This window comes from Aotus nancymaae, unplaced genomic scaffold, assembly GCF_030222135.1.
Source record: "Aotus nancymaae isolate 86718 unplaced genomic scaffold, 86718_ANA_hifiasm-v0.15.2.pri h1tg000012l, whole genome shotgun sequence".
Lineage (NCBI taxonomy): Eukaryota > Metazoa > Chordata > Mammalia > Primates > Aotidae > Aotus > Aotus nancymaae.
The window spans coordinates 22834712-22861309 of NW_026988423.1; the positions used below are offsets into that span (position 1 = coordinate 22834712).

Sequence of the window (26598 nt, forward strand, 5' to 3'; positions counted from 1 at the left end):
TAATCTGAAAATCCAAAATGCTCCAATAACCGTTTCTTTGGAGCATCATATTGGCACTAAAAGTTTCAGATTTTGGAGTATTTCAGGTTTTGTATTTTCAGATTAGGGATACTCAGCCTGTAATCGGCTCTTGCTATGTGAGCTGGTTCCAGCACACCACGGAATCTCTGCAGGTTCTTGCTGGGGTACAGCCCAAACGTGACTGGTTGCATGATGCTGAAAACCACTGTTAAATCAGGCTTAGCCTAAAGCTGCCTCCTTACATATTTTAAGTTTGGCCTAAAGGTTTTTCTGTACATTATGAACTGTAACCTAAATGGAATAGTATACAGACTGTAGTCTACTCTTGTGTCAATCACGGAGTTTGGCCAATTGAAGACAGCCAATGGTTCAAACTGTTCAAATAAGGCAAACACCGAGCTGTAACCAATCCGGCTGTTTCTGTATCTCACTTCTGTTTTCCGTACATCACTTTCCTTTTTCTGTCCATAAATCTTCCACCACATGGCTGCGCTGGAGTCTCCAAGCCTACTCTGTCTCAGGGGACTGCCCGATTCATAAATCATTCTGTGCTCAATTAAACTCTTTTAAATTTAATTCAGTTCAAGTTTCTCTTAACACCACAAACCCCTGTCTCTTTCACATGACAACTCCCACCTTATATGTACATATCCACACACAAAAAGGTAGCCAAAGGGTGCAAAGAAGTTTATTAACTATGATGCAGTAAAGATACCAAGAGTTACAATATCTGTGTATATGCCCCAACAGTGCCTACCCTCCTACAAAAAAACAAAAACAAGAAAGGCAATGAGGTGCAGCAGTTAACAGCCCAACACTGGAGTCACAGGAATGGAGCTGCCTCTTCTGGCAGTGAAGTTTCAAGTTGTGCAATTAAATAATAGTCTTGGCCCACTCCTTATGGCCTTCTTACAGTTTCCCTTTAGAACCATAACTGAGTGACTTAGTAGAACGTTCATATCAGGATGTGGCCTCCAGAAGGGTCATTTTGTTTTGTTCTGTTTTGTTTTTAACAAAGACGTGCTACCTTCTCTCCTGAAGCACCAGTGCTGAGTTTAGGAGCTGCGGAGGACTAAGTTGTTCTCCAAGTAGCCTGAAGTAGCAGGTCCCATGGAAAACACAAAGCAATCGACAAGTTCACATTTTGTAATAGAATTAAGAGCTTAATGCATAAAACTCCAGGTAATGTAACCACAAGTAAAAACTTCAGCAGCTAAAGAAAAATTCTGAAAGGTTTTTAACCCCTTCTGAACTAAGTTCCCTTTCTAAACGAAGCTGGTTTCCAGGGGTATGACAAGAGCCCAAGGAGTAGCAAAGAGAGTGAATAGCACCTTAGAAGTTATTCAACAATAGGTGAAATAAACAAGTAAACAGTAAACCACTTTATCTTCCTTTCATCCTTAAAGAAGGCAGGTGTCTGTACACTGCTTTGGGGCCCTTTGAAGAATAAAAAACTGTAACCCAAATCTCAATATAAGGGATAAAGAAGGAAAATGGTAGCAGCCAATGACTGGGATGTGACTACAAACCCATGAAGTCAACTAAATTAAGTAAACTAAATTGTCAACGTACTCCCTTACCATGAAGGACTCTATTGTTCAGTCATTTAAAAGGGAAGGGACTAGTGATTAAGGCTACAAAATAACATGACTGAGTATTCATAGAGCACCAACTACCTCAAGTTTAGACTAGGTGTCATCTACAAACATACCGCCCTGCAGTAATCTTCACAACACACCTGCAAGGACTTTACAAGAAGGCCCAGCCAAAATTGGTTCCTCATTTAATGGTATGTGGCTTTCAGTGAGTTCCTGTGACATTATCTCTTTCTCGGAGAAATGAGGACACACAAGAAAGTTCCCCTCACAATTAGATCTCTATCTTCAAATCTCTAAGAGATTTGGATTATTTACTCTCATTGCTCCAGTTGCTTTCCGCTCTCTGTTGAGGTGTCAGAAATGGTCACGTTAGATTTGCCTGAGACAACCGCATAAGTTAACAAGCAGCCCAAAGTACTGTGAGGTTTAACCACTGGAAATGTCAACTGCTGGTCCTGTCTTTGCCTCTTCTACTTCCTCGCGTGACCAGAGTCAAATCACAATATCCTCCAACTAAACAGATTTGCTAATCTGTGGACCAGGTTAATAGTAGAGACCAGGCCAAATCTATGAGACAGATCTAACAACCCAAATGTTTTAAATTAGATCTTGGCAAAAAAAAAAGAGAGAGAGAGAGATTGAGAGAGAGAAAAGTGGTTTTTAAACTAACATATACACTCTAAAATGCTGTAATATGGAAACTTCCTGAACCATCTAATGAAAACCATGAAAAGGGATCAACCTGTTGAAAGAATAGAGACCAGTGAGGGGATAATTTTTGTCTCTCATAATTGAGAAGTGAACCCGATCACTATTACAGAGGACTATTTATATATACACTATTCCATCTTTACTGATATGCTATCCATATGCCTTAATGGCTTATAAAAAGTCCCATGTAAATTAAATTTTGAAAGAAGCTGTTATAAGGCACTGAGAGAACAGAAAGGAGAACTATGCTATGCACAATCTCACTTCCTCATCTCAAATATTATGTAAAAACAGCTTGCAAGTAATCATAGTTTACTCATAGTTGGCACATTTTAGAAATCAAAAAAGTTTTGAAAACCAATACAAGTGAAAACATGATGTAATTGCAAAAAACTCCTGAAATACTCTATAAGCCCCTACTAAAAACCTGTAAAGAATTTTTCTTGCCTCTGACTTGAAAAGTCAAGAAGAAAAGTAGTAGCTATAAAAGACTCTTTGGCCCAAACTGTACCAGCAAGACTAAAGAAAATAATTATTCTACCTCGCTATTCCCTTCCTTAATTGTAAATTGATGACACTGTATTTAATACTTTAAAAACCCAGTCAAAGCAAACCAATGATTTGATCCTACCAACTTTAAGGAAGCTAAGAGTATACACTCTAAGTTATCCAAAAACAACTGAGGTTGAGGTCATTAAACCAATGAGTATATGCCCTACACTACTCACTGCTGAAAGTGTACATGGAGCAAAAAACAAAGAATACCATCCCAAGCAAATATTTTGTCTGGCGACAAATCAGGAAGCCACAAGCTCCACTTCATTTAGAAAGTGATTTTGGCATCAGCGGTGTGGCATACATGCAGGATTCCCCTTCGAACAGTTGGAGGAAAACATAATACATTCCAGAGCAAAGATGAACCAGAAAGTATCTTTTTGCTCAGGAAAAGAATTTCTTCATTCAATTACAGCGCAATTTCTTGAAAGGGGAAGTCATGAATCTCTTACGAGAGTTCTTGAACAGTTTATAAATACAACAAAACATATATTCAATAAATAAGCGGTTCCTAAAGTCTTTACTGATGATCTCCAGGATTGTCCATCACTATGGTCCAGGCCAGCTCCACTTCTCTGACAGGCCGTAGCTGCCAGTGGAATCGGGTGTTTCCTGTTATTAGGTGACTCTTCTTATGACATGCAGATTTTCATCAATATGTCTCTTCATAGTCCGAATCCTGGAGGGAGAAAAACAGTAGGTGTGGAACACAATTCCACAGTCGGAATTTAGGCAAAGATGAAATGGAACCTGGCTTGGGACACAACCACAGTGAAATGCCACTGACTCAATACACCTAAATTCCCATAGAGTTTCACAGGACCTCAATATAATTGGTGTCTATGGGGCTAATTTCTGCTCTGAAGCCCTAGTGGTTTCCTTTCCCTTGGTGAATATTTTTTAAAACCTCCACACACAGGCATATTTTCTTAACACTACAAGCGTCAGTGGAATCACCCCAGCAATCCTTTCCTCACTCTTTTGCAGAAGTGTGCAAATTTGTGGTTAGGAGTTTAGACTAGGTGTCAATCTACCACTGAGTTCACCTCTTGCTGGCTGCGTAAACTTGGATAAAGTTAACAACTTCTCTAAGCCTCACTTTCCTCATCTGTAAAATGGGATAATAAAAATACACCTCATAGAACTGTTATGAGAACTGAATGAAATAATACATGTAAATTACTTAGCACTGTGCCTGGCACTTTGTAAGCACTCATTCAAGACTAGCTCCTGTTACCATTATTATCCAAACTCATGTTCATTACTTCTAACTTCAAGTGGGCCATTAGTACTATCTGGCATACCACATTTCTCTGGTCTATTCATTCTCCTTCATGACTATTTCATACCCTTCCCTCTTTCCCCAAACTTCCAACACCTCCTCTTCCCATCATTCTCAGCTGACAGGCCTGCTTTCTCCCATCATTGGGAATAAAGAAGCAGTCAGTAGGGAATTTCCATAAGCTCCATCATATGTGGCCACTCATCTGCATCCTCACCCATCTATTTGGCCTTCCCTATTGTTCTTATGCACTCTCCCTGCCTTTATCTAAGGTCAACATCTCCATATATGCACTAGATCCTAGCAAAATCCCAGCAATCATCTCCTCTCTCTCTTGCAGCACCAATTTTTCCTTCTCTACTACATAATTCCCATCTGCATATAAACGTGTTCAATTTCTCCCATCTTAAAAAGAAAAGTCACCCATGACAACACCCTCTACGTAATGCCTGTCTCTCTGCATTCCTTCACAGTAAAATTCCTTGGAAGAGTTGTTTATACCCACTGTCTCCAATGTATTTTTCTGCAGTCTTTCTTGACCACACCCCATTCCCACTATTCCACTGAAGCTCCTTTTGCCGAGGTCAACAATGACGTCCATATTCCCAAATCATCCAATAATCAATTATCAGCTCTCATTTTACTTCACCTGACCCCACAGCAAATGACACAGTTAATCACTCTCTTTTCCTAGAAACACTTCTTCACTTGACTCCCAGGATACCAAAATCTCTTTACTAATAATTCCGCTTCATCACCCCATCCAAGAAATCTTGGAGGGCTCCAGGCTCCATCCTTTGACCCTTCCCTATCTACACTCATTTCCCTGGAGGAAATGTCTCTAACACTCACTATCTGCTAATGGCTCCTAAATCTGTATCTCCAGTCTAAACCTCTCTTCTGAACTCCACACCCACAACTGCCTACTCCACATCTCCACTTAGAAGTTTAATAAGTATTTCAAACTTAGTATGTCCAAACCCAACTTCTGATCTTCCTCCTAAAATCTGATTCACCCACAGACTTCCACATATTAGCAAATGGTAACTCTATTCTACCAGTTGCTTAAGTCAAGAATCTTGGAATTATCCTTGAGTCCCCTCATTTTTTCATACATAAATGTAAAAGCAGTAAATCCTTCTGGCTTTACCTTCAAACTATAACCAGAGTACAACCACTTCTCACCACCTCCACCACCATCACCCTGGTCCAAACTACGAGAATCTTCAGCTATCTGGATTAATGCAAATGTCTCCTAACTGGACTTTCTGATTCTGTCATTGTTCCTTACCATCCATTCTCAAGACAAAAACCAGAGTAATATTTTTTAAACAGACATCAGTTGAGAGTGCTTCTCTTCCCAAACCCTCCAATGGATTCCATTTCACTGAGTAGAAGTCCAGGTCATTACAATCATCTATAAGGTTCTGTAAGATCTAGCTGCTGCATTACTTCTCTGATGTCAACAACTGCTATCTTCATTCCTGCCATACTGCCCCCTTGCTACTCAGAGAACATGCCAATCATGGCCTCTGCTCAGAGCCTTTGCACCCATCATTTCTTCTGCCTGAAATGCTCCCTGGCAATAGCCATATGGCATGCTTCTCTTAGGTGTTTGCTTGAATATCTTCTCACTGAGGTTGTCCCTAACCTATTTAATATCATACCCGCTATCCAGCCATCCCATCCCCTTTTTCTGCTTTTCTTCTCATATACTGTATATATACTGTCTCATATATGATATATTTTACTTATTTTTAAAAGCTTTGTGAGTATTTGTACCCTAATTCAAGAGGTGACATTTCAGCAGAGTCTTAGAGGATAAGAAAGAGTTTTCCAGGCAGAGAACATTCAGTTCTCTGAGGGTAGGAATTTTTGTCAATCTTGTTCCCTGCCATTTCCTAAGCACCTAGAACAGTACACAAGGCATGTGACAAATGTTCAACAAATCACTGTTGAATGGATTAAGGTCTGAAATGTGGATAATTGTATGAATATTAACTTATTTTGTGTTCTCAAAGTAAGGACCTATGGAGGTTGGTATTAGATTCCATTTTACCTAATACCTGGCATTATCAACCTTTCTCTTATCTCTCCTACGATACTCAAGTGCACAAGAGAAAGAGAAACAGAATTAGTCATGGAGCCAAGTGTGAGCTTGGCAATAAGTACACAGCGGGCAATGACAGGTATGTATCATATGAGATCAGAAGTTCCTTGTGATCTGGTTTCAACTGCACCACATCAGAGAGTCTTCCCTCCTGTTAGGATCCTAGGACAGCCACTCAAGCCTCCTAATTGGAGTATCTGATTCTGTCATCAGTCACACCAAGTACCCAAAGCAGGAGGGATGACAACCTTTTGATATTCAGATCAAAACTTGGACCTTCCAGTGTGATATTTCTTATTGATAAAAGACATCAAGTTACCTAAAAGGTTATATTACTCTAACTCCCTGAAAAATACTACGGCTCAGTGGAAAAGTTAAATTCAGGGTCAGGTCCAGCCAGTCAGTCTCCTAGTATGAATTCAGTGGCATAGGACACTCCTGTTTTGGGATTTTCTGTCAGTCTGCAGAAACTACTCTACACGGCCCCCTTTCCCTAACCTAAGACTACCATTCTATGACCATGAGACAGGAAACAAAATCATGGTTAGATTTGGTAGGGGTCCCCTGAATCCAAAATGCTTTGAGGGAAGATGTTGGCTCATCCCTTGCTTGGACCTACCTGTATGTCCTCTGCTGCCTCTGAAGGCATAGGATGGATCCTCTTAGGTAAGCAGGAAAGTGAGACATCAACTGTGAGCAGAAGGAACAGCATGCACTTACCAGGCACTCAGCACAACGGACGCAAAGCCTCGCCATGCACGCATCTTCCTCCTCCTGATCAGTGCTGTAGAAAGAGGACAAACCAAATCTGAGTCACCACTATCCCCAATAGCATAGAGCAGTTAAAAGTACAGGTGTTGAAATCAGACAGATCTGGTTTTAGATTCCAGTTCTTCCACTCACTAGCTGGGTGACTGGGTAAATTGTTTAAGCCCCAGAAGCCTGTTTCCTCATCTATAAAATCCACATACTGGCCAGGCACAGTGGCTCATGCCTGCAATCCTTGCACTTTGGGAAGCTGAGGTGGGTGGATCACCTGAAGTCAGGAGTTCAAGACCAGCTTGGCCAACATAACGAAACCCTGTCTCTACTAAGCACACAAAAATTAGCTGGGCATTGTGGTGCACACCTGTAATCCCAGTTACTCAGGAGGCTAAGGCAGGGAATCGTTTGAACCCAGAAGGCAGAGGTTGCAGTGAGCTGAGATTGCACCACTGCAATCCAGCCTGGGCAATAGAGTGAGACTCCCATCTCAAAAAACAAACAAACAAACAAAATGCACATATTGCCACCCACTCATAAAGCATAGTTCTTAGGCGTAAATAAAAAATAAATGTGAAACATGTACCATAGTGCCTGGCACATAATAAGTGCTCAATAATTAGGAGCTAGTCATAGTCACTCATTCAGAAGTGTACTGAGCACTGACAATGACTGAGCTAGTCATAGTCACTCATTCAGAAGTGTACTGAGCACTGACAATGTCTGAGCATTGTGCTGGCCTAGAGGTAAAAAGACAAATAAAACTTGGGCCTGTGAAGAGCTCATGATGGGGGTGAGAGACCAGTTAAAACTTAACAAATATGTTATAATGCCATGTGATAAGCGTTTTAATAGAGTTAAGGTCAAACTGCTGCAGCAGCAAAGAGTGGGGAGTGACTAATTGTCCTCTGAGGACTCAGGGAAACTCAAGAGAAGGGGCTATTTCAGCTGGGTCTTGGAGGATAAGAAAGAGTTTCCAGGCAAACAAGAGAAGGAAGGAGGGCATTCCAAGCAAGACAAAAGGTGGGGTCTTAGAGGATGACAAAGAGGAAAAATATTTGAATTAAGTATAATATGTCAGGGCAAAAAAAAAAGCAAAGTTCATGGCACCTGGGATGTGCTGAGACATGAGGGAACAATGTGACTTAAAGTAAGATCATAGGGGGGTTTGTACGCCATGCTTAGAAACAGACATTAGTATTTTTACCAAGAGTTCTTTGCCTTTTTTGAGCCACAGATTCCTTGGAAAGGGCACAGGGTACTCTCTTATAATTAGATAAATGCACATACACACACACATACATACAGACAGAGACAGAATTTTGGACCTTCTTAATGTAAGATTCCCCTCCCCTGACATAGACTATGGAGAACAAGGGTTTTATGTAGACTTTTGTTTTGATTTCCTTTTACTACATTTGTTTTTAGGGAATATGCTAGGTCATGCCTGCTCACTGGCAGAATAATGCTTAATAAATCTTTTTGACACGATCCATGCAGCCCCTCCCTTCAGAACATATGCTGACCAAGAATAGATCTTGCTTATTCAAATCGCTTTTGCCCTCCACAGCTGTTCTTAAAGTCTCTCTCATTGTTCAGGCATTTTCTGTCAGGAGATATCATCAGCTTAGTGCCAAAAACAAAGAGAAGGAAAAATAATTGACCTGGAATTGAAAGAATGAAACATTGACTTCAGAATTTATTCAGAACCATGGCATTGTACAATCTAATTTCCAAAGCAGAAGACTAGGACCATATTTCAACTCCCCCATCTCTCTCCAAATTAGCATTCACATGCTTCACTTTCAACCTTCCTTTTGGCATCCCTTAGCAGAACTATTCTCTTCAAAAAGAAATTTCACCAGCAGAACTAAACTTGGTTCAGAAGAAAGAGAAGTGTGGATGTAGGGGTCTGGGTAGGGTGCTAAGGAGGAAATGGGCTTGCTGCCCAGGGCTCCCACTGGACTTACTCATCTGAAACCTCAATAGATGACTTCTTATAGCCAGACCTGCTCCTCTTCTTCAACCCAGCAGCCTTCCTCCCCATTCTCACCAGCAGCAGAGCAACCACCACGGCTGAGGGCACGAAGACAAGGACGGAAAGAAGGGTCACAGAGGAGAGCATGGTGCCAAAACCTAGAGGTGGAGAAAGAGAAGGTAAAAGACAGGGATGTGCAAACTTGCCTCCTGCAATGTGAGCTAGGTTCTATGTTTGTTCTTATATTTCTTCTAATTACAAAAGTAATAAGACATTGTGTAAAAGGTAGAAAATACACAAAAGTACAATGAAGAATAAAAATTTACCATAATCCCACTACCTAGGAAGAACACTTTGGTATCTACCCATTTAATCTTCTTCTAGGGGTATTGGGTATAGGGTGCATGGGGGGGTATATATATTTTTAAGTATGGATCATATTTACATATTATTTTTAACCTCCTTTTAAAATTTATTATATGATAAATATTTAACAATTCCTTCCACATATGATGTGTAATGGCTGCATAGGATTCTATCATATTGAATAATTCATGGAACTAATCCTCTAATCCTGGACATTTAAGTTGTTTCTAATTCTTAGAATCTACAAGTTACATTAGGATGGCCATGTCTGTACATAAATCTTCATGTTTAGCTCTAATTCTTTAGATGAAATTTACAATGGAATTACTAGATCAAAGGGCCTATACTTTTAAGACACCTGATTTCATACTACCAAACTGCCTTCCAGAGAAACGTATCATTTTCTTCTGCCAGCAGTATGAATGTGCTCATCTTTGAAACCTACAAGTTATTATTATTATTATTATTATTTTTGAGACAGAGTTTTTGCTCTTGTTACCCAGGCTGGAGTGCAATGGCGCGATCTCGGCTCACCGCAACCTCCGCCTCCTGGGTTCAAGCAATTCTCCTGCCTCAGCCTCCCAAGTAGCTGGGACTACAGGCGTGCGCCACCACACCCAGCTAATTTTTTTGTATTTTTAGTAGAGACAGGGTTTCACCATGTTGACCAGTATGGTCTCGATCTCTTGACCTCATGATCCACCCGCCTCGGCCTCCCAAAGTGCTGGGATTATAGGCGTGAGCCACCGCGCCTGGCCTACAAGTTATTATTTTAAAAGAAAAGAAAAAAAGAGAAAGAGAAAGAAGAAATAAGAGAGGGAGAGAGGGAAGGAAGGAGAAAGGAAGGGAAGATGGGAACGAGAATGGAACAGAGGGAGGGAGAGAAGGAGGAAAGGAGGGAGGGAGAGAGACTTGAAAAAGACTTAAGAAATGATGACTCATCTATAATGAGCCATAATGTACCTCTAAATCTTTGGTTCAAATCCAGTTAAGGACTAGAATGACCACTTAAGTCGGTCACCAAGGAATAATAGAGAAAAAAAAATCAGTCCCTAATCTACTCTTCTCCCGTTTCACACTAAAGGGAAACTACCGTTCTTTGCAGTATAAAAGAAATGCACTAGCTCTCATAATTAGAGGGGGTGCCCTTTCAAGACACAGGCAAGAACACTACCTCATAACTGCAAGTATGAACATGCCAGGAAAACTGGAATGACTTCTATTTCACAGAGACAACAACCCTATATTTACTCAGGGATTTTCCATACATTCTACAAGACCTCTGGTCACCTAAAGTTAAAACTAAAAAAAAAGTAATGGAGAAACTATGATCACATTTGAAGAGAAAATTCCGTTTTCAAAATAAAGATTAAAAATCCATCCCAACATACATATCAGGACGGCAGAAAAATTACTTTGACTCAATGATTTAATTACCCAACTGGCTTGCAGAGATAGACAGCTTTGTTTATCATCAGACTCTCCAGAAGGCATGACAGCAGTCACAGAGCACTGCAGAAGAAGGTTGGTGACAATGAGCTTACCCCTTTCTGTGACTGTTAGCTCTGTCATGGGAATATTATGGTGCACATCTGGGGGATTCTTCACAGCACAGCTGAATGTCCCATTGTCCTTTATGGTAGGGTTGCTTATACTAATAGATGCATCCCCTTTGTATACATTTCCAGCCCAGGAAATCCGATCCCGAAATGTGCCTGCTGTGGTTGGGTACTGGAAAGACTGATAATGAAAGATCTAAGAAAGCAACACCATGAGAGAAAAAGTTAATTTGAAAAATGCAATGAAAACGTAAAGCTCAGTAGGTCCAAAATAAAATATGACTGCATAATGGGTTTGTTTTTTCAGTTGGGCAACATTTTATGCTTTTTTAACCTCTATCCTGTACGTTAATACAACTGATCAGAAAACAGCTCAATGAGAGGCTTCTGGGATCCTAACCCTTGAATCTCTTCTAAATTCTCCCTGGAACCTAACGTAATAGTTCTCAATCAGAGATTTCACTCTCCAAGAGGCACTGGCAATATCTGAAGACATTTTCAATTGTCACAACTGGGGAGATGCTACTGGCATCTAGTGGGTAAAGGCCGGGGATGCTGCTAAACACAGCAAAGAATTATCCAGCTCAAAATGTCAATGGTACCAAAATTGGGAAACTTTGTTCTAAAGTAGCATCTTATATTTGAATAGCACTCTATAGTTTGTAAATAATTTCCACACATTTACTCACTTGAGCCTCCTAACAGTGAACTACATGAGGCAGATATAATCATTCCAAATGTATAAAAAGGAAAACAGGGTGGGCATGGTGGCTCACACCTGTAATTCCAGCACTTTGGGAGGCCAAGGTGAGCATATCACTTGAACTCAGGAGTTCAGGATCAACCTGGCCAACATGGTGAAACCCTATCTCTACTAAAAATACAAAAATTAGCCAGGCATGGTGGCACACACCTGTAATCCCAGCTACTTGGGAGGCTGAGACATGAGAATTGCTTGAACCCAGGAGGTGGAGATTGTAGTGGGCCGAGATTGTGCCACTGCACTCCAGCCTGGGCAACAGAGCTAGACTCCACCTCAAAAAAAGAAAGAAAGAAAGAAAACAAAGCCAAAAACAAAAGACTAAGGGAGTGCTCTAAGGTATACAACTAGTAAGTGACAAAAAGGAGATTTTTGTTTATTCTCAAAATCACAAGGAGGGTAATATAATTCAGCCTCTCTCAAGTCATCTACCTTGACAATTAATATAATCCCTAAGTCTAATACCTGATAAGTACTCAACGAATATGTGTTGAATTAAAACAATGCTGCTTAGGACTTGGTGATCAGACACTTCATCACCAAAAAAAAGCATAATTATACCTGGAGGCAGGCCAGACAAGTATTACAATACAAAATGACTTATGCAATATGACTTATGCAAAATACAGGCTTTCCTCTTTCTTTGTTACTTGGTAGCTTCCCATTTAGGAACCTGGGTGTTTACAACCACTGAACTGCCCAATTTTGAAAAGCAACTTCCCAGAGAAGATGCTGACTCACTTATTTGTTCATTTGTTCATGCATTCCTTCAACAAATATTTGGTGCAGACCTCGAATGTGCTAGGCATTGTTAAGTAAGAGCCACACAGGCGTAGTCCCTACTCTCACGAAACTTACATTTTAGTGATAAAGGCAGATAATAAGAAATAATAGGCCAGGCACAGTGGTTCACACCTGTAATCCCAGCACTTTGGGAGGTTGAGGTGGGCAGATCACGAGGTCAGGTGTTCGAGACCAGTCTGAACAACATGGTGAAACCCCGTCTCTACTAAAAATACAAAAATTAGCCAGGCATGGTAGTGCACACCTGTAATCCCAGCTACTCAGGAGACTGAGGCAGGAGAATCACTTGAACCCAGGAGGCAGAAGTTGTAGTGAGCTGAGATCACACCACTGTACTCCAGCCTGGGCAATAGAGTGAGACTCCATCTCAAAAAAGAAAAGAAAAGAAAAGCGTAAGTGTGTTGAACATTTCAAAGGGGGAGGTAAAGAATCCCTAGCACTAATTATCAGCATCAGTGTAAAAGAGTTTGAAACTCCTTATTGACAAAACCTGGCCCATTGTATATCCTCAAAATTAGTTTAGCCTGTAAATTCAATGTTAAGTTCATGAAACTGAAATCCTTGCTAATTGATTAATCTGACACAATCCTGATTGATTAACCCAATGACTGCAACATCATGTTATGTAACTTTAATTCCAACTTGTGTGAGTTTGCTGATTTTCTGACCAGCCTCGCAGAGAGAAGCACTAGAAGAGAACTGTTGTTTCTGACCCAGGAAGCTCCCCATTGCTTGCTCTGTCCTATTTTTGGCCAAGGAGGCAGAGTCAAATAAGGCCAGCCACAGTTTCCTGACCATTCAGAATCAAGTGAACTATTTCAAATCTGAAAAAGGGGGGTAGGGGAGGACCATGAATACAGTCTAGCTTCTTTCACTGGAGTCCCCTGCCTAGCCCCAAGCTATATGGCATTCTATAGTGGCTCCTAACACAGAATGCAAAGCTTACTTATACATGAAAGTCAAAGAGGACATTTTTCTAAGAAGAAAACAGGATAAACAAATTAACTATATACTTTCAAAAATACAATCTTACATACAACTATGACATTCACATTCTTGAATAACATCTATCCTGAGCTAAGGATACTACTGGAAGCTTAAAAAGTTTTTATAGCATTTTAATCTTCAATTAGACACCCACAATAGAACTTGGACCATAAATGTGTTTTACATGTGTGACTAAGGTATATTGCTTCCAATATTGCAAAACCATCTGTCACCAACATCTGTCACCAACACAAGGTGCCACCATTTCCTTCAAAGGCAGCTATATAAATCAATGCAGATGTTTAAACACTTGGAAAAGGTGCCAAGATAAATCCACAGAACACAAATATGCAAACACATACACCCTTTGAGATAACTTAATACAACAGAAAGTGAGCGGCCTTAAGAGAAAGGATGTCTACGACTGGACCTATAGAATTTTTCCATTTAACAGTCCTGAAGGTACCCTTTCAGTACATTAAATCTGAAAATGAAGCTATGAAATCATGCAAAAACAAACAACAAAGGGGAAGCGAAATTAAACCACATTTCCTCTGAGTTTCTGACAGCTTTTTCCTTGCAGCTTATTTACAGAATTCTTACATGGGGCCCTATGTGACTAAATGAACGTCATATAGGATGAAAGTTCATCTACCTCTATTAAAGTAGAAGCCCATTTTCTACTCTAAGATGAGATGGCCTCACGCATGCCTGCAATTTGCAGTAAAACAACTCCAAAACTGCTGACCAAAGGAACGTTTCGAAAAAGTACACACTTACTGATTCTGCACGGCTGCTGCTGGGAGGGCGATATGTCCAGTCTATAGTCAGCCTGTCAGTGACAGCTGAAGTTGACTTGAAAGTGCATTTCAACTTGATCTTTTCTCCAACATAACCTCGGACATGGGCATCTGCATGAATCTCCAAGGAAAGGACGATATAAACACCTAATCAAAGCAAACCCAAACACTTAAAATGCATTCATTTGGGTGGAATATACAGATGTGAGTGAACAATTAGTTTTAGAGCCCTCATCAAAAAGGCAGAGCAATAAATATTAATAAATATCTTCTCAGGCAAGCCCACAAGGGACAAGGAGTTGATATCTGCATTAATCAAAGATAGTATTTTTCAATCATTTTCTAATCTTAAATCATAACTGAATGTTTGTGAAAAAATTTAAAATCTGGTCACACCAGCATTTTCCCAAATACAGGCTTGTGGTTCAATTAAGTACAAATAATGGGTCTGCCCATGGCTGGCTAAAAGGCAACATCACCCACCCATCCCCGCAGACACAAACACACACTCTGGGAATATGGCAGCTTTCGTGGTCTAAGGGACTTACCCCAAGTATAGCATAATTGCATCATGAAGCTACCACTGCCTCAACAGCAAAATGAGAATAGGAAGTAAGAATGGAAAAATTTCTTTCAAATAATTTTCTAAAACTGCCCCCAAGGTACTATCTAGTTTTTCCCATTTTCTTAGAGCTGGCTGAGGAGACACACATCCATTAAAAGTAAATTATGGGGAAGAAAACAGAATAGGTGAATGCATTCTGTCATGTAAAAATAAGGTACCATTTTTAAACCCACTAGAGACTTATTTCTTCCAAAACCACTTATGTATCCAGCTCTGACACTTCACCTCCCTGAAAAGGACTGGCATATTCTAACCAGTTCCTTCTGCTTTCAGAGAACAAAAACTTATCTTTCCCTACAGAGGCATATTTTAGGAAATTACATTGCCAATACTTTGTTCTTCCTGTTTCCTTATCCACCTCAAGAAGCCATGAATCTTCTGGTGGCCAAGGCAAACAGAGCAGCAAGATTTCAGAAAAGTGCAAACCCACACACATTCTGAATACCAACAGTCCTTCTGTTACAGACAGAATGGGGTTGTGATTGAGTGCACAGACCATGACTCCTATGCTAGAGGGTCTGGGTTCAAATCCCAGCCCTGTTACCTTGCTGGCTCTGCAGCCTTAGCAAGTTACTATACTTCTTCAGTCTGCTCACCCTCATGGGAATGATAATAATAGTACTTAACCTCAGAAGGCCACTGTGAGGATTAAACGAGTTAAAGCATACAAGACACTGAGAAGCCTACCCAACCCAGAGTAAGTGCTCAGTACATGCTAGAATCATTGTCATTATTGCCACCTCTTCAGTCCTGCCCACGCTCTGAACCTTTCCTGTCACAGTTATGAGTCACTAGTTCCACTGCCTTTACCTCTGCCAGCTTTGAATCATTTTTCTTGCTCCTCTCTAGACAATCCAGTCTGTTGACATTCTTCTTAAAAGGAGGAGACCAAAACTGAACCCACTAATAAGAACTCATAAGAATTTGACCTGTCCCCAAGATGAAGATAACTTCTGGTCTGCCTGTGGCACCCCTTCTGACTTTGCCATGCTGAACCTGTCATGCCTTCCGTGCCTTTCCAAATGCTGTCCCTCTGCTGAAAAGCTTTTATCCTGCAGTCCCCACTCTCTTACGCCCTCAATCCTGACCCATCACTGTAAGAAAATCCTTATTTAACACTCAAGATCTAGCTCTAAAAACTGGAAGGTGGAAATGAATGGACAATCTACACTCTCCCTATATCCATTCTTTTATCCTAAAACGTAAGTATAGTATAGAGATTTAAAATACAGATTTAGAATTGGCCAGACCTGGACTTGAGTAGCTCGACTACTTTCTGGCTGTGAGAACTTGATCTCAGTTACCTCACCAGTTCAAGCTTCAATGTCTTCACTTGGTAAATGGGAATAATAACAAGATCTACTTCACTGGATCACTCTGAAGAGCTACTACGATCAAAAAAGAAAATTTTTTATTATGATCATGCTGTTCATTTCACAACATGAAATGCTGGGCACAGCATCTGGAATAAAAGCTTTAATAAATGTTATGTATTATTATTAAAATGAACACCACACATATTCAAAAACTTTCAGTAATTTCCTATGGGCTACAAAATAAAATTCAAACAGTGGCTATCTAGCCCCAAACTTCTGTCACTCCATCCATCTACCTTCCCAACCCCTTCACCATTACTTCAATGTCCTGCTATTTCCCACATGTACTGTGTCCTTTCATGCCACTGAGCCTCTCTTTAAACACGTCTTTGTCTGGAAGCCTCTCCTCCCTACCTCTACCAATCCTGCCTGGGTTGTTCCCCACCATACCACATCCCCAACATTCATACACCTTCAAATTCCAGCTCAAATATCAGCCCCCTTTGCAGTGCCTTCCCAAACTCCCTGATGTGGTTCATCGCCCTTTCTCCTCCTAACACTAGGTATATAATCCTGCTTAGGCACATATGCCATTGATTGCACCTAGTTATAAAGGCTATTCCTCTATTAAATGTCAGCACCTTCAGGGCAAAAATTCAGAGGGAGGGGAGCAGACTGGGAGACACCGAGAGAAACAGATAAAGTCACCAGAAACTCTAGTATAGGAGCAAAGCATGCTTGTAAGTCACCCACTTTATTTCTATCACCTTTTTTACAGTACATTCAATACTCTTAACTCCCCTAGACTCCTATCTTTCCATTGCGCCCTTTCAGGAAAAGCTCAGCTGTAGACAACAACTAGACTGGGCTAGTATACCCTGAACAAGAAAAATCACACAGCTGGACAGTTACCATAAAAAATCATGAATGACACCCACCACTGAGTCCTCAATGCCTGGCAAACCTTCAACTGGCCTTGGTTAGCTTCCCATTCCGTGATTTCTCAAGCCCTTGTCATTCTCCCTCAATCCTCTATGCAATCCCCAAACCCCTCATTTTCAGAAGAAAATGTTACCTCTTACTTCATCATGAAACTTGAGGCCTTATAAACGGCCCAGGCACACACATTCCTGCATCTGCTCCCTCCTTACTTCCAACCTGAAAGCATGTGGTGCCCCTTTTCCTATGCAAAGTTAAGCTCTTCCGTGACCTGCTTTAGCAGAAAAACCCTCTCTAGGCTGCGCGCAGCGGCTCACGCTGTTGTAATCCCAGCACTTTGGGAGGTTGAGGCAGGCAGATCACGAGGCCAAGAGTTCACGAGGAGCCTGGGCAACATGGTGAAACCCCATCTCTACTAAAAATATAAAAAAAATTAGCTGGGCATGGTGGCACATGCTTGTAGTCCCAGCTACTCGGGAGGCTGAGGCAGGAGAATCACTTGAACCTGGGAGGCAGACGTTGCAGTGAGCCGAGATCGTGCCACTGCACTCCAGCCTGGGTGACTAAGCAAGACGCCGTTTAAAAAAAAAAAAACAAAAAACCTCTCTACTGCCTTCAACCCCTCCCCTTCAGCCTCTAAATACACAGAAGTTTCTCTCATCCTTAAAAACAAATAGCAATTTTTTAAAAATCTTTCCTTAACCTGGTAATATTACCTTAGTTACCAACTACTGCCCTTTGTCTGCTTTCTAAGCCAAGTTTGTGAAAGAGTGGTCTACACTTGAGGTCTCCATCTCCTCCTTCCCATTCACTTATAGACCTTATGATACAACTGAACTCCACTAGCACTTTTGGTAAAAGGCATCATCTATCTTAAAATTGTAAAATCCAAGGGATAAAAACTCCAGTAGACACTTCTTTCCTTGTTTTCCTGGATCCTCTACCAGTGATTAATTGCTCCTTGAACTTCTCTATCCGAAAGCTTGCATGACAATGCTTTCATTCTTTCACTCATTCTTCAAACATACATTTACTGAGCATCAGTTTTGTGCCACCGTCTGGGTTTGGAATTAAATGCAAGCAAAATAAATATACTCCCTTGTACTTGAAATACAGCAGAAGTTTAATACATAAATTAAATAATCATAAAGACAAATGCATAATTATAAACTCTGATAACTACTATGAAGGAAGGACAAAGAAAGTGGCTAAGCTTCCCTGAAAGTTTCTCTTGAGCTGAGATCTGAAGGAAGGGGTAACAAGGTGAGGAGAGGGAGGGCATTCCAGGCAGAGGACACAGCACATGTGAAGGTCTGACACCAGGAAGGAGCTTAGTCAGTCAAGGAGCTGAAAAGAATGAGTGTGACTGCAACATAGAAAACACGAAAGGGAGAGAAAACAGAATAAGATGTGGCTGGGAGGTAAACAAAAACCAGACCAGGCAGGACCTTAGAGATTTGGGTCCTTATCCCTAGGGTAATAGGAAGCCATGGAAAGTACTTAACTGTGGGATGGAACAAGAAGAGACCTGATGAAATTTGCATTCTTAAAAGATCACTTTAGAGAAGATACTTAGGAGGAATCAAGAATGAATATGGGAAAAATCAGCACTTTGAGAGCCGCAGTCGGGTGGATCACCTGAGGTCAGGAGTTCAAGACCAGGCCAGCCAACATGGCAAAACCCCCATCTCTACTAAAAATTCAAAAATTAGCCAGGTGTGGTTGTAGGAGGCAGAGGTTGCAGTGAGCCAAGATCACACCACTGCACTCCAGCCTGGGCAATAGAGAGACTTTGTCTCTTAGAGAAATTTTTTTAAAAAGAGAATGAGTGGATATGCAGAGATTACTGAGGAGGTTACTATGATATTCAAGTAAGAAAGAAGAGAAGTTTGAACTAAGTATGGATGTGGAATGTTAGGGAAAGGGAGGTGTCAAGGGTGACTCCCAGGTTTCTGATTTGCTGATGCCATTCACTGGGAAGGGAAGACTCGAAAAGTAGTAGGCATGGCAGGGGAACAGGAGTTTGATTCTAGATGCACTTAAGGTGCCTCTGAGATACCCAAGGGATAATGTCAAGGGTGCAGTTAGTTTAAAGGTCAGCAAACTATGGCGCATGAGACAAATGGAAGCAAATGGGTCTAGTAGAAAGGGAACAAACTAAAAATAACTAGCAACTGAACTTACTGCTAGCCCTGGGTGTGACCAGATTGACCTAAATCAATTATGACATCCAGTGGTCTTTAGGTAAACAGCTAAAAAAATTTACAATGCCCTTTTTTTTTTTGAGATGGAGTCTCACTCTGTCACCAGGCTGGAGTGCAGTGGCATGATCTCAGCTCACTGCAACCTCTGCCTCCTGGGTTCAGGTGATTCTCCTGCCTCAGCCTCCCGAGTAGCTGGGATTATAGGCAACCATCACCATGTCTGGCTAATTTTTGTATTTTTAGTAGAGACAGGGTTTCACCACCTTGGCCAGGATGGTCTCAATCTCTTGACCTCATGATCTGCCTGCCTCGGCCTCCCAAAGTGTTGGGATTACAGGCATGAGCCACTGCGCCCAGTCTATAATGTCTTTTAAAATCAAGTTGTATTAGAACACAGTCATGTTCATTTGTTTATATATTATCTGTGGCTGTATTTTTTGCAGAATTGAATAGCTGCCACCAGAGGCCATGTAGCGCACCATATCTAAAATACTCTCTGGCCCTTTATGGAAAAAGTTTGCCAACCCCTGGTTTAGAACAAAGAGATATGGGTTACAATGTAAAATCAGAATCTCTTTAGTCTCCCTCCAACCAACTCCCCCACTGACTGTGTTACACACACACACACACACACACACACACACACACACATGTATTAACTCACTCTGTCTTTATCTCTATCTCCCCAAATCTCTGGCAGTACATATCAAATATCTAAGGCTATTTTTTTCCTATCCATCCTTTAAACACTGGTGGTCCTTAGAGCTCCAGCCTGAATCTACAGTCAATCAACGTGTTCTCCTTGGACAAACCTATCCACTTGTAGATTTAATAACCACTAATAGGACAATGATTTCCCAATCTATATTGTTAGCCATGACCTGCCTCTGAGTGTTCAAGTGTTACTGGATCTGGATATACTCACTTGAACACCACCACCACATGACCTCAAACCAAATGTAGTAAACATTTGTTTGTTGCCAGCTCAACATCCATCTCCCCTGATCTCCTAATAATATCCTTTTTTTTTTTTTTTTTCTGGATACCTACCTTTTCCCACACAGCCTATGAGTTAGGAGGAAGATGACACTATCAGTCAGGATCCAGGCAGGAAATGGAAGGCACAATCAGCTGAGATTTTGAAAAGTATATGGGCCACTTTTCTTTTCTTTTTTCTTTTGAGACAGGGTCTCCCTCTGTTGCCTAGGCTAGAGTGCAATGGTGCAATCTTGGCTCATTGCAACCTCTGCCTCCCAGGTTCAAGTGATCCTCCCACCTCAGCCCCCCGAATAGCTGGGACTACAGGCGCATGCCACCACACCTGGCGAATTTTTTGTATGTTTGGTAGAGACAGGATTTTGCCGTGTTACTCAGGCTGGACTCAAACTCCTGAGCTCAGGCAATCCTCCCACCTCAACCTCCCAAAGTGCTGGGATTACAGGCATGAGCCAACATGCTCAGCCTGGACCACTTTTCGAAGGAACTTTTCCCAAGGTCAAGGGAACCGGCAACAGCACAAAGCCTTTACTGTCCCCAGGTCGAAATGGGAAAGGGAGGAAATGGTGTTACTAGATCCTGGTAAGAGTGGGAGCTGCGGGCTGCCTGACAAGGGCTGTTGTTAGAGGGATACAGGTACTACAGAGCATGGCACCAAGAGAGGGAGGGAGCAGAACAGAAATATCCTGATCTTTTCTCTCCTGCCCTCCAATCTCCTGCCAATGCCTCCCATTGGCCAAATCTAACTGGAAACCAGAGGAAGAGAGCCTGACTGATATACTCTATACAGTCAGATTTCCAAAGAGTAGAGTACAGCAGAGAATGAGTCTGGTAGGAGGGGAGAAAACTAAGAGTAAACAGCAACTGACTTTCCTGCCAGCCGAGGCTGACTCAGATTGACCTAAACCAATCACTACATCTAGTGGTGTCCTGGTGGGAGGATCACTTGAGCCCAGGAATTCAAGACCAGCTTGGGCAACATAGCAAGACTCTATCTCAAAAAAATAATAAATAAATAAATAAACAAGGCAGGGAGGCATTAAATAACTTTCCAAGCAGGTTTTCTGAAATTGGCTTTGACTGGATTAGCTTAGATCACATATTGACCCAAAACCTATCTTTGTGATTGGGAAGATGGTGTGCTGAGCCAGCTCCTCTGGCTCTCAAGAGCCAATTAAGTACTAATACATTTCTTCCTACATCAGCATTAGGGACTTAACCTATTTAGCTTGAAATTGACCATGGCAGGAGTATTTGCACCACAGAAATTGTCCAATCCTATGTATCTGGACTTTCTATTTTTTGTAAAAATGTTCTGCTGTTTACCAGGGCACCACTAGATATAATGATTGGTTTAGGTCAATCTGAGTCAGCCTCGGCTGACAGGAAAGTCAGCTGCTATTTATGCTCTTCTCTACGTCTAAAATTTTCTTCACTCCCTACCTCTAACTAACCCTTATTCCTCTTTCAAGATTTAACTTCACCTCCAGGAAATCCTTCCTTTATCTTCCTGCCAGATCAAAAGCACCTCTTCTCCACGCTCATGGTTTCTAATGACTTTATCTCTAAGCATGACTCTAAAATCCTCTGTTGACTTATGTTGTCGCCAATAGATCCTGAGCCCATCAAAATAGAGCCTAGAATATTGTGGATGTTCAGCAATATTTATGCAAGTAGACCAAACCAACAGTTTTTTGTTTTGTTTTGTTTTGTTTTGTTTGATGCAGAGCCTCTCTCTGTTGCCCAGGCTGGAGTGCAGTGCCACAGTCTCGGCTCACTGCAACCTCCACCTCCCGGGTTTAAACAATTCTTCTGTGTTTTTAGTAAAGACAGGATTTCACCATATTGACCAAGCTGGTCTCAGCTCCCAACCTCGTGATCCACCTGCCTTGACCTCCCAAAGTGCTGGGATTACAGGTGTGAGCCACCACACCCAGCCCAGTTTCCTTTTTATAAAAAAAATTACAAAATAAACATTAAAATTATATATTCTGGTTACTAAATTGTAGTAATTTTTGGTTATAAACCAAATTTTGTTTGCTAAATTATAGTAAGTACACCATCAATAAACACACCTACCTACCAACTTTTTCCTTGTTAATATAGCTGAACTCCATATTTATGAGCATGATTTTGCCACAAAGTTATCAACATTTAAAGTCACTTAGTTGAAATCTAAATACTGGATATATGAGTCTCAATTATATAGTTACAGAAAAATAAGAAAAGTAATAGTTTAGTTCATCCATGGATGACTAACTATTCTATACTGTTAGACATCAGGATGTTGACTCTTTTTTGGGGAGAAGGGATAATGACTAGAAGGAAGCACAAAAGAAGGCTTTTGAAATTCAAGGAACATTCTATATATTCTGATTTGGGTGCTAGTTACCCATGTGTGTTCAGTTTCTGAAAATTCATTGAGCTGTATACACTTATAATACGTGCAATTAAAAGTGTCTTAAAATCAATGGATGTAAAATAGGTTGTCTCCTCCTCTTGTAAAAAAAATACCAATCCAACATTAATTCATTCAGAAATGTCCATCCTAGGCCTAACATCCTTATCTTTTCACCTGAGCAGAAAAGCATTCTTACCAGGTAAAAACAGCCCAACTATAGAAATATTCATAACAAAAATTTTTTAGTCTGAGGGAAAAACAAGAAAATCACATTTTAATGTAAGTAATTTTACACATGAAAGAATTAAATGTGTCAATAAAGCCCCCAATTTTGTATGCCTCATTTTCTAAAATATAAATCTGCTGATTTTTTATTCATATTATTGCACACTTAAGTAAAAAAGAGAAAAGTTTAAGAAGCCTAGGCCTTCTAGTCCACCATTTCTAAATACTTAGATAACTGATATAGCAGGACTAGACTTATAACTTAAGGAGAATTCAAATAATCTAATAATTTAAGGGGCCTTATCTTCAAAAAAGAAAGGCAAATAACACTGATATGAAACCAAAATCTACCACATAACAGATTTAAAAGACCAAAAAAATGGATGAACCTTTAAAACATGAGAAGTGAAAAAAGCCAGTCACCAAAAAGCACATATTATGTGATTCCACTTACTTTTTTTTTTTTTTTTTTTTTTTTTTTTGAGACGGAGTTTCGCTCTTGATACCCAGGCTGGAGTGCAATGGCGCGATCTCGGCTCACCGCAACCTCCGCCTCCTGGGTTCAGGCAATTCTCCTGCCTCAGCCTCCTGAGTAGCTGGGATTACAGGCACGCGCCACCGTGCCCAGCTAATTTTTTGTATTAGTAGAGACGGGGTTTCACCATGTTGACCAGGATGGTCTCGATCTCTTGACCTCGTGATCCACCCGCCTCGGCCTCCCAAAGTGCTGGGATTACATCCACTTACTTTTTTTATTTTTATTTATTTTATTTTATTTTTGAGACAGGGTCTCACTCCATCGCTCAAGCTGGAGTGCAGTGGTGCAATCCCAGATCACTGCAACTCCTGCCTCCTGGGTTCAAGCAATTATTCTGCCTCAGCCTCCCAAGAATCTGGGATTACAGGGGCATGCCACCACCCTCAATGATTGATTGATTGACTGATTGATTGGTAGAGATGGGGTTTCACCATGTTGACCAGATTGGTCTCAAACTCCTGACCTCAAATGAGCCACCCATCTCAGCCTCCCGAAGTACTGGGATTAGAGGCGTTATTCTATTTATATGAAATGTCCAGAATAGGCAAACCCATAGATACAAAAAATAGACTGGTGGGTTACCAGGAGCTAAGGGAAATGGGGAATGAGAAGTGATCGTTAATAGGTATCAGGTTTCTCTTCGAAATGACGAAAATGTTCTAAAATTGATTATAGTAATGATTGTATAACTGTGAATATACTAAAAACCATTCAATTATGCCCTTTAAGAGAGTAAATTGTTTCATCATCTGCAGGTTTGAAAAAAAAAAGGAAAAAAGGAAAAAAAAGAGTAAATTGTATTGCATGTGAATAATATGATAAACCAGTTTTTTCTTTTTCTTTTTTTTTTTTTTTTGAGACGGAGTTTCACTCTTGTTGCCCAGACTAGAGTGCAATGGCACTATCTCAGCTCATTGTGACCTCCACCTCCCAGGTTCAAGTGATTCTCCTACCTCAGCCTCCCGAGTAGCTGGGATTACAGGCACCCACCACCACACCTGGCTAATTTTTTAAAAAACTTTTTAGAAGAGATGAAGTTTCACCATGTTGGTCAGACTGGTCTCGAACTCCTGACCTCAGGCCTTCCAAAGTGCTGGGATTACAGGCAGGAGCCACCATGCCCAGTCATCAGTTATTTTTTAAAAGGCAAAAAATCTGACATCCAATTCTGGGGAAAAATCAAAAAGAAAAAAGAAAAAAGGCAAAAAATCTATTCCACAAGTATATAGAGATCATAAAATCCACTTTTAGTGTTTGATTGAATTATATGCTCTGCTAAACTTGACAGATGCTCTTCAAAGCAAAATGACATTAAGTTTAAGAAAACACCATTTCCAGATTTTTTCTCAATAAGACAATATTTGATATTTCTCGTGTGTGTGTGTGTGTGTGTGTGTGTGTGTGTGTGAGAGAGAGAGAGAGAGAGAGAGAGAGACAGAGAGAGAACTTGGTTTATTAGGAGTGACAGTAAGCCAGGCTAAATACCATATTGCAAAATAATTTAGCTAAAAAACAGGAGACTTATGATGACACAGGCAGCTGGGAGGGATCGGGGGTGTGCTGGCAACATGAATATTAGTCACCAGTTAAAATAAAAACTTTCCAGCCCTATCTGTTAAGATTTAGGACACCTGAAGTCTTTAAAATCTTTATATTTATATAAATTAAATATCACTTTCAGAAATCCCCATTATCCTAAAGGAAATTTTATAAAGTTAGCAATTCACTCTAATGCTAGATATACTAATATTTTATTTCCCAGGAAGACACACATACACAAAATCCAGAAAATAATTGTATCTTAAAATGAAGGTAATTAGGTTGGATTGAAATTGATGCAATTTGAAAATTATATGAAAGCAAAACTCATCTAAATTTTAAGATGTGAATGTCAGTATGAACACCCTACTTCTGATATTAACTAGCAGATTAACTTTTAACAGAATTTATATGTTCTTTCTTGTATTAAAAAAAAGTTATTTAAAAAAAGGAAAAAAATCAGATCTTGTGAAACTAACAAGTTATTAAAATGCTAAAGCAGTTGCTTTTTCATCAATATGCTTCCCTATAATGAATCACATCACATCCCTTCTGTCACTAACAAATGTTTCATTTTAGAGACCACAATAATCACCTACAAAAAATAAAATTACCGACTGTCATGATTTTGTTTCCCAAAACTGCTGGGACAAACTACTGAATGCTAGACCTGTCTTTTTTCTAATCAGGGTATACAGTCACCAAACCGCAGTAGTCAACCACTGATAGTCTCATTACAAAATAACACCGGGTGGCACCAAAGCCAGAGCTCTTTGTGGTTCCATCAAGTTGTGTCATCACCAAACTACAATGACAAAAGTCACACAAGGTGGTCAAGCTCCCAAGGCTCAGGAAAGGATTGACAAAATACCAACTCCCCTCAGCGGGGTGGTGACGTCATCCTCCCCACGTCCTGCTCCCTCCTTCCTTCCATTCCAGAGCGTTCAGGGAGCTTTCCGGAGACCCTCCCCACCCGGAATCGGAAAAGCGACCATCTTCCCTAACCCCGCAGCCGGAAGTGGAGCACAGCCAGCCACAGCACTCACTCTGGAAGAACAGGACGCCCAGCACAGGGAAAAGAGCGCAGCCACGGCCTCCAGCCGCTCCGCTCTGCTGCATCCCGCCAGCTCTTCAGATGCTTGCACACCTTGTTTACAGCTCCCAGTAACGACACAGGTAACACCGGAAGTGACGTCGAGCAGGAGGCAGTGAGACAACTTAAATGACGATCCGAAGTTACCATAGGAACCTGGCTTCTTTCCAGAACCACACCTGGTTTCACTGGCCAGCGATTCACTAACTTTCAGGTGGAAACTAATTGCTCTCTTTTGCTTGAAAATTAAGTAGGCTACAAACTTGGAATATTTACAATTTTGTTTTATGCAGAACTAAATAATTGTGATGCTCTGACTGCATTCCAGACATGGTTTTTACATCTTGAGATTATTTTAGTTGAAGGTTCTCAGAATACACTCCCGTAAATTTAGAGTTCAGAAACACCTGGGAGATCATACAGCATAGA

The 26598-nt window shown here is 40.8% G+C and overlaps 1 protein-coding gene across 1 annotated transcript; it reads right to left on the reverse strand.

The window, feature by feature from the left end:
• Positions 1-691: 691 nt before the first annotated feature.
• On the reverse strand, positions 692-26247 carry MPZL3 (myelin protein zero like 3). Its single transcript, XM_012470405.3, has 6 exons — positions 26123-26247; positions 14274-14440; positions 10928-11138; positions 9010-9175; positions 6998-7061; positions 692-3564 (listed from the first exon to the last, which is right to left on the reverse strand). The coding sequence occupies exons 1-6, from the start codon at positions 26193-26195 to the stop codon at positions 3538-3540; spliced, it is 708 nt and encodes a 235-aa protein (XP_012325828.2). The 5' UTR covers positions 26196-26247; the 3' UTR covers positions 692-3537.
• Positions 26248-26598: the final 351 nt, after the last annotated feature.

Bases quoted from the DNA above. Each gene is read 5' to 3' on its own strand.
- MPZL3 (XM_012470405.3), bottom strand. From the start codon at position 26,195: ATGCAGCAGAGCGGAGCGGCTGGAGGCCGTGGCTGCGCTCTTTTCCCT. The intron at 14,441-26,122 runs GTGAGTGCTGTG...TGCTTTGATTAG, and splicing joins GGGCGTCCTGTTCTTCCAGA to GTGTTTATATCGTCCTTTCC. The intron at 7,062-9,009 runs GTAAGTCCAGTG...CTCTTTCTACAG, and splicing joins TCTATTGAGGTTTCAGATGA to CACTGATCAGGAGGAGGAAG.